Source organism: Aulonocara sp. 'chitande type north' Nkhata Bay, linkage group LG5 (genome assembly GCF_057382095.1).
Source record: "Aulonocara sp. 'chitande type north' Nkhata Bay isolate Kocher_YH1m ecotype deep benthic linkage group LG5, A_spYH_male_GT1.1, whole genome shotgun sequence".
In the NCBI taxonomy this organism is placed as follows: Eukaryota; Metazoa; Chordata; class Actinopteri; order Cichliformes; family Cichlidae; genus Aulonocara; species Aulonocara sp. 'chitande type north' Nkhata Bay.
In genome coordinates this window covers 22,519,967-22,532,147 of record NC_141348.1, presented here as the reverse complement: position 1 = coordinate 22,532,147, position 12,181 = coordinate 22,519,967, and the positions used below count along the sequence as shown (strand labels likewise).

At 42.4% G+C, this 12,181-nt stretch overlaps 1 protein-coding gene across 1 annotated transcript; it reads right to left on the bottom strand.

Moving 5' to 3' along the window:
* Positions 1-51: 51 nt before the first annotated feature.
* On the bottom strand, positions 52-10,487 carry LOC147330538 (leucine-rich repeat neuronal protein 1-like). Its single transcript, XM_086292184.1, has 2 exons — positions 10,097-10,487; positions 52-3,323 (listed from the first exon to the last, which is right to left on the bottom strand). The coding sequence occupies exon 2, from the start codon at positions 3,118-3,120 to the stop codon at positions 973-975; it is 2,148 nt and encodes a 715-aa protein (XP_086148310.1). The 5' UTR covers positions 3,121-3,323; positions 10,097-10,487; the 3' UTR covers positions 52-972.
* Positions 10,488-12,181: the final 1,694 nt, after the last annotated feature.

Genomic DNA, 12,181 nt, shown 5'->3' with positions numbered 1-12,181 from the left:
AAGTAAAAGCTTTGATAAACAGCCATATTAAACATGATTAGTTTTAATATGTAGCATCCACCAGAGGGCAGCACACATTCACGTCTATCTGTGGAACTGAGAGCTTACAGTACCATTTATTAAGACATGAGATTCAGAGCCTAAATACAGCATGTGTCATCAACCACTAACACTGTTAGTCTAAAGCGAACAGATGCAATTCTAATGCCAAAGAGTCACAGAAAACTCCCAAAGTTCTGTAAAAGAATCAAAATGTTATTTATTTTAACGTGTTTAGTATACATGTTGCATGTGAAAATAATAAACTAAGCAGCCAACAAATGTCTAGCCAAATAAAAGAATGAACAAAAAGTCAAAAGGCTTCTAGTGCACCTTAAGGAAAAAGAAGTCAAAAGGTACTTATCAAACATTTGCATTTCTAGCATTTAACATCACATTTATCTGCAAACTAAAATCCTAATATCTTGCGCTGTAAATTAGAAAGTTCAAAGATATAGTTGATACAACATTACTGCACAATTGCTAACATTCAGTAGACAGTTTAACAAGTCTAAACCCCATTGTCAGCTTCGAAGTTTGTACAAACTCCTTTATCTATCAGTGCGCAACAGATTAACTGTTTTACAAAACCGAGAAAGAAACATTTCTAGTAATGTTGGAAGAAGTTCATCGACCCTGCTGCTGTAGAAGCTTCCCAAAAATAAGTGAGTCAAAAATGTACCACAGAAACAGAGCAGAGCAACTAAGACAACCTGGAGGCTAACTACAGCTGCCATCTTGGAAAGTCCAGAACGTTAGAAAGAATCAAACAAAGGCGATACGCTATACTAATAAAAATCCTGCACTTGATCACTCTGCCTCTTATTAGCAAAGCTGAGAATACAAAAAAATTGCAACTTTAGTCAACTTTTGCCCCAAAATGGCAAAAGTGTGTCGTTGTGCTGCTGGAGACAATAAATCCTCAGTGAATCCTCACCACATGTAATAACTGCGTGTGGTGTCAACAGGAGAGGGTTTTCCCTCTGTGCTCCCATCTTTGTCCTTCTCACCGTCAGCCTCCCATAAGTTAATGAGTGGAGGGTAGAGCTCGTTAAGTGGAATGGAGGATGTCTTCAGCATGTATTTCTTCAAGGAGTGGTGGTAATTTTTCCTCTTCCATCTTCGGGCCATGTAGATGCCCACAGTGGCCAGACTGAGGAAGAGCAACATGGTTGACATGACAGCTAGCACAGCTGCGCTTGGGTGCTGGTCTGTCAGGTCCAGGGCAAAGGTAGCGCTACGTGTTGTCACATTAACGCAAGACTTGTGTGTCTGCAGGTGGATGTTGGAGACAGTGAGGCATACCTCGTACTCGGTGGCAGGTTGAAGGTGCGTGAGGTTGTACTCGTGGACATCTACAGGGACACGGGCTGTGTAGGTGATGTGTGGATTGTCAATCTTCATGGTGGCCGAAGCCCACTTCAGGTTCGAGGACATGACATTAGAGTTGACTTTCCAGGACACCAAGATGGAGTGTGACTCCGTCTGCTTGACATAAATCTTCATCACCTGAGCGCTGTCGAGCAGGGTTCCATTTATGCGGATGGTGGCGACCCGTGTGTCGGCCCCTTCAGTGTTCTGGGCCACGCAGGTGTAACGACCAGAATCTTGCACCTGCACGTGAGAAAGCCGCAGGGTGCCCTCGCTGCTCAAGTGATAGCGCTCTGACACAGTGTCCATTGTGATTTTGTTTCCAAGAGGAGTCACCCAGTATATATCTGGATTTGGTTCAGCCATTGCCCGGCAGTCCAGGCTCACGCTCATGCCCAGCTCTAGATTCAAGTGGCTGGGAAAGGTTTCATGGGATATAAGGGGAAGACACTGCTCCGTTGACTCCAGCAGCCTGAACTCTCTGACTTGTTGACCTCTAAATTCTGGTGGGGAGGTGCACAGCATAGTCAAGGGCTCCATGAAGCGCACCGTGGTCCTGTTGGAACTCATCCACTGTATGACACAATCACACCGCAATGGGTTGCTGTGGAGACTGATCTCCCGCAGATTTGGCAACACATCCACAGTTTGCTTGTAAAGGGCAGTAAGAGCATTATTATTAAGCATCAGACTCTCAAGGGATGGCATATCCCTGAATGCAAACCTGTGGATATAAGACAGCTTCGGGTTGTTGGTTGCCTCTAGTTTAGTCAGTTCTGGGAGGTTGTCCATAGCATAACGGTCAATAGACACTAACTCCATCATGTTGTTGATGCCCAGCTCCTTCAGACGTAGCATGTTTCTGAAGTCTCCTTCTTGAATTTTCTGGACTGGATTCTTGTTTAAATCCAAGAACTTGAGATTGGGAACTTTCTGAAGGGCCAGTTGGGGGATACTGACCAATTTGTTGTCATAGAAAGAAATGCTCTCCAAATTATCTAAACCTACAAATGCATCGGGTGGAACATCAGTGAGATCCATTCCAGCCAGAACCAGACTTCTCAGCCTTACTAGGGGCTTGAAGTTCATGTCTAGGAGGCCAATAACTGGATTCTCCCCAATCATGAGAATCTCAAGATTGGGTGTTTCTTCAAACCAGCGGCTATCTATGACATGGAGCCTGTTGGAGTTAAGGTGGAGGCGCAGCAGACTGTGCAGTCCTGCAAATGCTCGAGGGGAGATGGAGCTTATCTGGTTGTGGTTGATGTAGAGCTCCTGAAGGTTGGAGAGGTTTTGCAGGCAGTGGTCTGGCAGCTGCGTGATCTGGTTCTCCTCTAGATGCAGGGTGGTCAGGTGGTTCATGCTTGTGAGGCCGACAGCTTCCACAGTGCTAAAGTTGTTTTGGGATAAATCTAGCTCCGTCAAGTTAAACAGTACCTCCAGCTCTCCGCTGGTACGAGAGATGGCGTTGCTTTGGAGCAGTAACACTTGGGTATCCACTGACAGGTTGGTAGGGATGTGTGTTAGCCTTAAATCATTGCAATCCACTGTAGTTGCCTCCTTGTAGGTTGACTGAGGGGTGAACCAAGGGCGGATCTCGCAAACACACAAATGAGGGCAATCTTTGCCGTGTGCCGGTGACAGAAAGCAAAGAAGCAATCCTATGCACAACCAGATTAGAGGAGGCCAAGGCTGACAGCTGAGCGCCATGTTGTCTCCTCTCCCTGCTCACAAAAGGCTTAAATGAGAGGCAGTGTTTGGGAGGAGGATATAAGGGTACGGTTAATAAGCATTAGTCTCCTTTGTAGCTAGCTGCTGTAGGTTGAGAATAGTGATTTCTAACCAAGAGGACGGAGTTTGCAAAAGACAGGCAGGACAGGCATTAGATCCAAACTTCAACTTGAGGTTTTGACCTGAAAAAGAAAAAGAGTAAAGCAGCTGTTAAGGGATATAAGTAACTGGGGGGGGGGGAATTGAAAAACGGCATAACAGAATGAAGTGAGAAAGTAATGAGTTCATTATTAATTTCAAGATGATGGAAAAAAATGAGACACGTCACATTTCCATACCAGCACCTCACAGATGTTTAGGGATATTTAAAATGATGTGTCTAACAGGGCAGAAAGAATCTGTCAAATTCATGTGGTTCCCCTTGAGTCACATAGGATTTTATCATCATTTTAAATTGTAGCTCACACATCCAGACATAACTGATAATAAGCAGAAGTGTGTTTAATTAATTTGAGATCTTGAAATGAACTTCAGCTGAAACAAGTCATCCCAAAGGACTGCTTGAAATTTGCTCTTGAGCGAGGCACTCTTTATTTACATGTAAAGCTTTAGTGTTACAGCAATGAAATCACAAGGCATTGCAACGTATTTAAAATCTTGCTCCTCCTTCACTAAAACTGCCATTTTACCCAAGCAGGTTAACTAACAGAGAGAAAGAGGCAACATTTTTAGACTGAGCACTACACTTTTCAGCACGTAGGATGATAGGTTTGTTTTTGCCTGTGCCTCCTTGATGTATCTGTCTCCTTGGAGATTATGAAAATGTTTTCTCTCGCTCTCTCTCTGGTTTGGTTAGATTATCTGCATACCAGCTTAGTTTCAGTTATCCTCTTCAACGAGCGAGCAGGGTGGGAGCAGCCGGCAACTCTGGCTGTGAGCCCATTACACAACAGGCTTAATATACTGGGAGTGAGTGCTCTTCACTGTTAATCACTCACTGCTTATGATAAAGACCCAAGGTAGGCAGTCACAAAAAAAGTTTGAGCTGTGGGCCCGCTGTATAACTGTGCACGTCCAGGTTTGTTGAGATTAAGATGAGCTGACTGTCATCCTGAGCCACCAGCGCATTTTTAAGATTTTATGCTTTTTTGCTTTTGTTCTACAGTCTGATGTCACCCAGTCTGACAAATATTACTAAGAATGACCGGCACAGACAAGCAATATGAGTGTTGAGAATGAGGAACTGCTGTCAGTTTCTTTGAACAAATAAAAAGAATTCCTCTATAGTGTTACAAACTAGAAAAATAACATTCTTCTTTTAGCTAGTTTTGCACGTGCAGACACGGTATCTTGTCTGTATGTGAGGTTGTGTTTGTGTCTATGTGTCGGTACGCATCCTAAACAACTGAAAGGAAATCTCCATTTATTCCTATAATAGAAGACAGAGAAATGGGAAAGCAAAAGAGGCTCTTGGCTTTCTTTCACTAAAACAAACAACTGCAGTTTCAGCTTCCAGTGTGACTAACACTAACGCTTGTTTTGATCCTCACATACTGAGGTTGAGTTTGTGCATGCGTGTGCGTGTGTGTGTGTGTGTGTGTGTGTGTGTGCGAGATGGGTAACATTTATTTCAGATCGTAAGTAGCAGGTTCCTCAGATATTAACATAAAATAGATACAGATTGTTTTCCCTCACCTTTCATATGGTGTCTGTTCACGCTTTGCGATGTGTTGACAGATTCTCGCTGTTTTTCCCTTAACATCGCATACACCATAATGTAAAAACTGCTTGACAGATACAGAATAAAAGCCTGTGCCATGTCGAGAAATAAGTTGTTTCTAGAAATTGAAATGCAGCAGAGGAGAGGAACTGCACATACAAAAAAAAGGCAAATTCAGTCAAATAGAGGAAATATACCACAGAAAGTTTAAGCATTAAAGCTTCAGCGCTCACCCCAGTTTCTCAAAAGAATTCATATGCTACCTTGGATCAGGTGGCTGATCTCTGCAGTGACCTGGTCACACACTATCCGATCTAATGATTCTCTCAGTGTGACTAAAGTGAGGCAGCAGGAACGTGTGCCTACTATTCATAGATCCTGATTAGAAAACTCTGAACATGTGGCTTCTCCTTCTGCTTTTAATCATCCATCATTTAAATAATCCAGTCATATGTTCTTCATTTTAATTACTTGCCTATAAATATATGTAGAAATCTCCTCGATAACACATTTATCTGTCCTCTCTCTCTTGCTCCATGTGTTGCGTTGCTCGGGTATTAAATTGGAGAAGACAGGAGGAGTGATGTTTGTTTTCATGCTGAGGCCATAAAACTCAGACACCTGCCACTAGGTTTCTGGCAGCCTGGCAACACTGTGGGAGTCAGCATCCGGTCCCCACCTATGTCTTGCTGTGTGTACGTGTTGACCTTATTGACCCTGGGAAGTTTTGTTGGGCACATATGCTCTTTTTCACTGGTAGTTTGCTTCATAATGATTGCAGTACACAAATTTACACGTACACTCTCTCCGCTCAACCCACACACACACATATTGTTGGCCACGGACCAGTTCTGCTGAAGTGATTGGAATGGCTTCCCACCTGTTCATAACATCGAGCCTTTGCTGGTCCAGTGCTAAGCCATGCAGCCTGCTGCTCTGACCCCCTGCTCACTGCTACTCTTACTAACGTGTTTGAAGGATAACTTTAATCTATGTCCATCGCTTTTTTTGCATACATTGTGTCAGAGTGTTATGGCCTTTAATGCACATTCTTACAGTTTTCTACACAGCTTGTGTGTTCTGTGCAGTCTTATAGACTGCTTCTGTAACTGAGAAGCTCCACGTACAACTTCCTCATGATAACTATATATTCTGTAGTGGGCAACACACTTCAGTCTCACAATTTAAACTGCAACAGAGGACTTGTAAAGTCCTACCAGATCATATCAACAAGAGGGTGGGTGGTGGACAACTTTATGAACTTTTGTTTTCACTGCTCTCAGGGATGCAGCAGAGATTCGGTTTGAGATATAATATAATACACTCACTGCCACAGCAGGGCTGTACCTCTTGGGTACGAGCACCTTTATGCTGAAAATCTATTGCTAATCACTCGGCTGTGGCAGCAGAGAGCACAGATATTGTATGAAACATATTTCTTCTTACATTTGGATCTACACTTTCACACAAAATACATTTTTCGTCCCATCGCAACACATCCCCCGACACATACCCGTCCTTGCCTATTCTTATTTGACTTGCTGATTTTTACATGCATGCATACTCAGAACACTAGAAGGAGGAAGAAAAATCCTTCAGTAGCTCGGCATTATCCAGCTGACTGTCTAAACTGAAGGCTCAAGCTGAGGGATTTACTCTCACAGCACACCCAGTAGTTATGAGGTTTTAATCCAAGTTCACATTATATATATAAAATGTGTCAACAACCATCTACAATTGCTGCACGGAATCTACAATTGGTCTGCACTTGGTTCAGCTGAACCTTCAGAGGTTCATTGGCCCTGAGAGTCCGAAGCATGACAGCAGGATGTAATTGCGGAACATAACGAAGTTTGTCTGTTCTATGTTAAGGCTCCATAAATCTATTTATAAGACATTTTCTTTGGACAATACAAGTGGCGAGATAATGAGAGCCCCTGAAGGAAAACAAACCTGCAATCAGATGCAAGATCATTTCTCTTTAGATCTGCGGCGTGCAAGTCTTTATGGGTGCACCTGGCAGTCGTTGTTTTCAATCACAGACATTAAAGAGGTGATTTGAAAACACTTTGATTGAATAAAAATCATGACACTTGTGTTGTTTTATGAGTAATTTCAGTTCATTTGATTTTACGCCCTTCTAAGAATTGCCGCTAATATTATATTTCACCATATGCCCCTGGCACAGCCAGGAGGGACCTCACTTGATAGCGCACCACATCATTTTTCACAGGAGGCAATTCTTTCACCCATCTGTTTCTGGGGCCCGTTTCACTGGGTGCAAAATGTGAGCAGTGTTTCTGTATCAGCAGCCACACAACAGGCTCACAGACATGCCATCACCATGGCAACGGCTATGCCACCGGCATTTGTTCCATAACCAAAGATATGAGAAGACAGCTATTAGTGCCATCAGGCAGCGAATGAAATATGCCAGTAAAAACTTGGGCTGATGCAATAGAAACCCACTGGTATGATTAAACAGCCAACCATATGTGCAAGGAAAACGCTGCCCTCGCAGAGGAACCAATAAATAAAACTATACTTTGCACATGCATCACCATACGCTATATTATAATAAGACACTTATTCATTTACTAATGCTTCGAGTTTGCCATGACAAACAGCATCAATCCAGAGCTGTAATGTGGCACTGAAACCTAAGCAATGCCGCCTGATGTTTTCTTCATGTCCTCACTGTGCTGGCCTGCCTGAGAGACATCCTGTTTCTGCTCCATTAGTATGCAAGTGTCTCACTTCACATCACAGAGGGCTTTGGTGCAGCTGCTGATTGCAGAGGTGTAGCTGAGAGGGATGCATGTCCAACCAGTCAGGAAAAAGACAGAGCGCAAAGAGAGAGAAGGTGGAGAGCTCGAAGACTACAGGAGGAGCTGAAAACGCCACAGGACTCAAGGAGCAATGACGAAATCGAATAGTATGTATGGAATCACGGAAAAGTACACTGCATGATTTCTTCAGAATCCACTGAAGGTTAAAAGTCGCAGAGCAGCAAATTGTCTCTGTATTTCCATTTACCGCAAATCCATACAGGAGGCTTATTTCCCTGTGGAACAGAGATGGATCTTGACACAATTTTTCTTGTTTGGCTTTATTTTTTTTTCTGTCCCTTTTTTTGTCCACACTCTCCCTCTCCACCTCAGCTCTCCTTAAAGTTGCAGCGTGTGTGAAAAGCCAATATGTTGTCATTGGAGTATCGATTAATCATAGTGACATGCCAAGGTCTCTAATCTCTGGGGAATCCCTATTTGGAAAGACTCAGAGGTCAAGGGAAATTAACTTTCTCTGTTTAAATTGACCTACTGCACAGAGCAAAGAAATCGTGCCAATATTAATTCTTTTGAGTGGAATTTTAGGAAATGTGCTTCTTTATTATGTGTGAGTTTACATGTGGGAAGGGACAGTGAAGACTGCATGTGTACAATAAAAATGTCGTGAATGAATGTGGTTTGCATCGAATGGACAATAAGTCTTCACAAACTTAGTTCATTTACTATTTCTTATTTTTACCTACATTTTCAGTGTTTTAGTTTGTTTTTAATGACATACTTAATCTTTAAATTGACCGAGCATCATATTTTATTTTAAAAAGGCTTTTTAAAGTACTATGTAGAGTGTGAAAAAACATATACTGATAATGAAATAAAATAAAAACACTCATTCAGTCACAACAAAACGACAAGACCTTTAATGGCTCATTGCGTTCCCATGTTTGAATTCACATCACACTCTCAAAGGAATAAGGTCAAGCTGTTGACACCCGCAACTCCCCTCCACCACTGTGGGAACTGCAGCTCCAGAACATGCTGCAGCGGTAGCCCTATGGCGCACAATGGCGCACAGACACACCAAGTCGTGTCTTTGTGTCGGTATTTTCTCACACTCCCTGTTACCAGCTGAGGAGATACGTCACTGTGCATTGTTGATGCTAAGATTCGGGGGGGGGGATCCACAGCTTTCATATCACTGGCTCGTTGGGCGACTACACAAAGTTGTGTGCTTGCATTTGCTGGAAGATTGGCAGTGTGCAAATCATGCACAATCTTTTTGTCTGTGTAAACAAGATGACAAAACTCAACCAGACGTTTGTAATAAACAGTTATGATCCTCAACCCTTGGTGCCGCATTAGTGACCTCAGTAACAGGTGCTCTGCAGCAGCTGAAACAACAGAGCCAACTTGACAAAGGTGACCTGAACAATGCAGACCCCCCCCCGCTTTCTTTTTAGTAGAAACACAGGGTTGTCTGTCTCCTTTCCTCTCCTTGTCATAATTTCACACACTTCCTAAGGATTCATTTCCTCACCCTTATTTGGCATGCACATATATAAATATGTGTGTGTGTGTGTATATATATATATATATATATATATATATATATATGTGTGTGTGTGTGTGTGTGTGTGTGTGTGTGTGTGTGTGTGTGTGTGTGTGTGTGTGTGTGTGTGTGTGTGGAGAGAGAGGTGAATACTACTCAGCTGCCCCAGTGCACTCTGCACTGCACCGGGTAAGTATGTGTAAATGTTAAATGTTACACTACATTGTTAGTTCAACCAACTACAGTGGAAAGTCTGCAATACTGCGCGTTTAACAACATCCATGTAGAGATGTATTTAGATCTTTTATGGAGAAAACTATAACAATTAAAACAGAAATAATTTCACTTAAAGCCATTTTTAACACCAGGTTTGGTTCATGTTTTCTTTGTTTTCCTGCGTCCTAACGTCACACATTGATGATTGTCTAGACTTGGAACGGCTCATAATGAAGATATGCCCTGTAGAGACTGACTGCAGAGCGCAATCTCCTCGAAAAATCACAGCAAAAAAAGCATTTTATTGATAAGACTGACTGAGCACACACCGCAGAATGATAACGTCCAAACATCGATAAACCTTAATATTATTATTATTTTATTTATTTTTTTAATATTACTATTATTGAATAATCTATATTTCCGTTTGTTCGGGCAATCAAATCAGTCTTGTCTCTTAACGAGAATCCATTATTGTCACATTGGATCTTTGTTGAACAGTGCAGCTCTCAAATCTTTTTAAGAACTGCAAAATGATGACTTCATCTGTATCGTTCTGAAACGGATTAAAATATTAATGCCGTCATACAAGTCAGAAATTAAGAAAATCGCCCGAGCTGTTCTATGGGCATGCACCGAAAAACATCAGCACATGCATAAAATAAACAGGCGTTTTGCTCTCACCTACGAAGCGCCGAATCCTCCGTACCAAAGAATGCTGCAGGCTACTGTATGTGACCCATGCAGCATCCGCCACTCCAGGAAGGTGACTGAGCGACGCAAACTATGTTTTCGAATACAGATGTGAACCCGAACGAAGAGATTTTGTAGCAAAGCACCCCGTACCCCGGCTTTTCGCTCCCCTTCTACTCCAACTGGTGTTTGAGACACGGCGACAGGCGATACTTCAGCAGTGAAAAGCAGCAGCGCGCAGCTTCCAGAGAGCAGCTGCCCTGTACAGGTCAGCTGGACAGAAAAGCCTCTGACACCGACTCTGGTGCCCAAACAAGCAGCCTCACCATCTGTTCTGTCATCACAACCATGGGAACGAAAATCCCACCCTACCGGCCGTAAACTGCGATGCGCGGATTATGTTGTGATTGAACCTCAGGCTGAGGAAACAATGACATGTGACTACACTGAGACTATTTCGATGTTTTCTTTTTAGATTATTAGTGTTATTGTTGAGCGCTTAAACATTGTGCGTATTTTCACTCTTCGGGTAAACCTTACTGAAAAGTAGTTATCACCAGTGAAAAAAATGTGTGAACGTGTTTGGTAGAAAATCTTTTGTCTGCCACGAGCTCGGAGTTAATAATTCATAATAATTATGAATTGAAATGGACTTTAAAGTGGATCTAGTCACCCCACTTCTTCCCCCATTTCCCTAGCTCTCTCTTCCATGTGCATGCGCGCGCGCACACATACACACGCACAGACTCGGAAGTTTAATGACTAACATTGAATTCCTGGACTTTTACCATCTTTACACACTGGACCTTACCCAATGGTTTCTCAAGACTAACTGGTGGAACATAGAGTCGCTGCAGGCATGGATGACCTGGAGAAAAACATGAAGAGAAGCTAGGTTCAGTGATATAATGATAATGTAATTTTTTATTATAATTGAATTGTTAATGATTTTTGGCTGCTGGGTGTGAACTTTGTGGCTTGTGGAGCTTCTGAAGTTTAAGAATCACTCAACTTGAACATTACCAGAACCCTTTGACCAGATCTTCAGCATTAAATTAAACTGTTTACGTCATAGGGATTTTCTTTTATCCACATACGGAAGGCGAGTCCCCACACTGACGTGGAAACAGATTTAGGCATAAGGCAAGTAATACGCAAACTCTTCACACAAACACAGGAGTCCATTTTGGGAATTTAAGAAAGATACATATTTCCTACACAACTGTCACTTCTTTGGATTCATTCTTGCTCCTCCGCCGCCTCCTCCTCCTCCCTCCTTTTCTTGCGGGAGCCGTGAAAATGACACTGTTTCATCACTTTCTGTTTGAGCTGCAAGTCTGGGCACTGCCTGTCAGGTACTTCATCCAAACTACAGCTACGGAGAACAGATGTTATCATCAATGTGTGCAAGAATGTGTGCAAGGATGTCACGTGCAGGGTTTGCTCTTTTACAAAAGAATTAAGGAGATAATTGCAGATATATGTATATACATTGTCAGCACAAAGACACTTTTGCCATTTTATTGGTTTTTATCAAAGCTTTTATAGATTCTCCATTCCACATTAGTAGACCAAGTTTGGATTTGCATACCACTGATGAAATACTGCAGTGTTCAACCATTTCACATGGTTATGATGGACTGTTGATAGAAAGACGCAAACAGTTAAAAGGATTATGAACTGTTGACCCCAGGAAACAGATGACTCTTCAGATACATACATTCGTTTAATACTGAGCAGACCCCAAAGAAAACCTCAGTGGTAGTGGAAGTTAATATGATGGCGTCCTTCTTGTGACATCCACATAGTAGGCATTTTAGGTTATTCTTTTTGTTTTGTTGTTGGAATCTTGAATCTTTTTTGAAGAGAAAGGACCAGTCCATTCACCATTTCGATTTGTCACCCCCTAACCCTTTAAATCAGAGGGTTCTGAACATTCTCCTCAGACCCCCTCACATTGTAGTGGAGCCCTTTTTGAGTTGCATCCATCAACAAAAAAAAGGTTTATGCATTTCACTTTGTTGATGGAAACCCAACAGACTAACTCCTGTTCTGCACAGGATACAATATAATATT

What these genes read in the sequence shown, in the direction of transcription:
- LOC147330538 (XM_086292184.1), bottom strand. Translation starts at nt 3,120, where the DNA reads ATGGCGCTCAGCTGTCAGCCTTGGCCTCCTCTAATCTGGTTGTGCATA.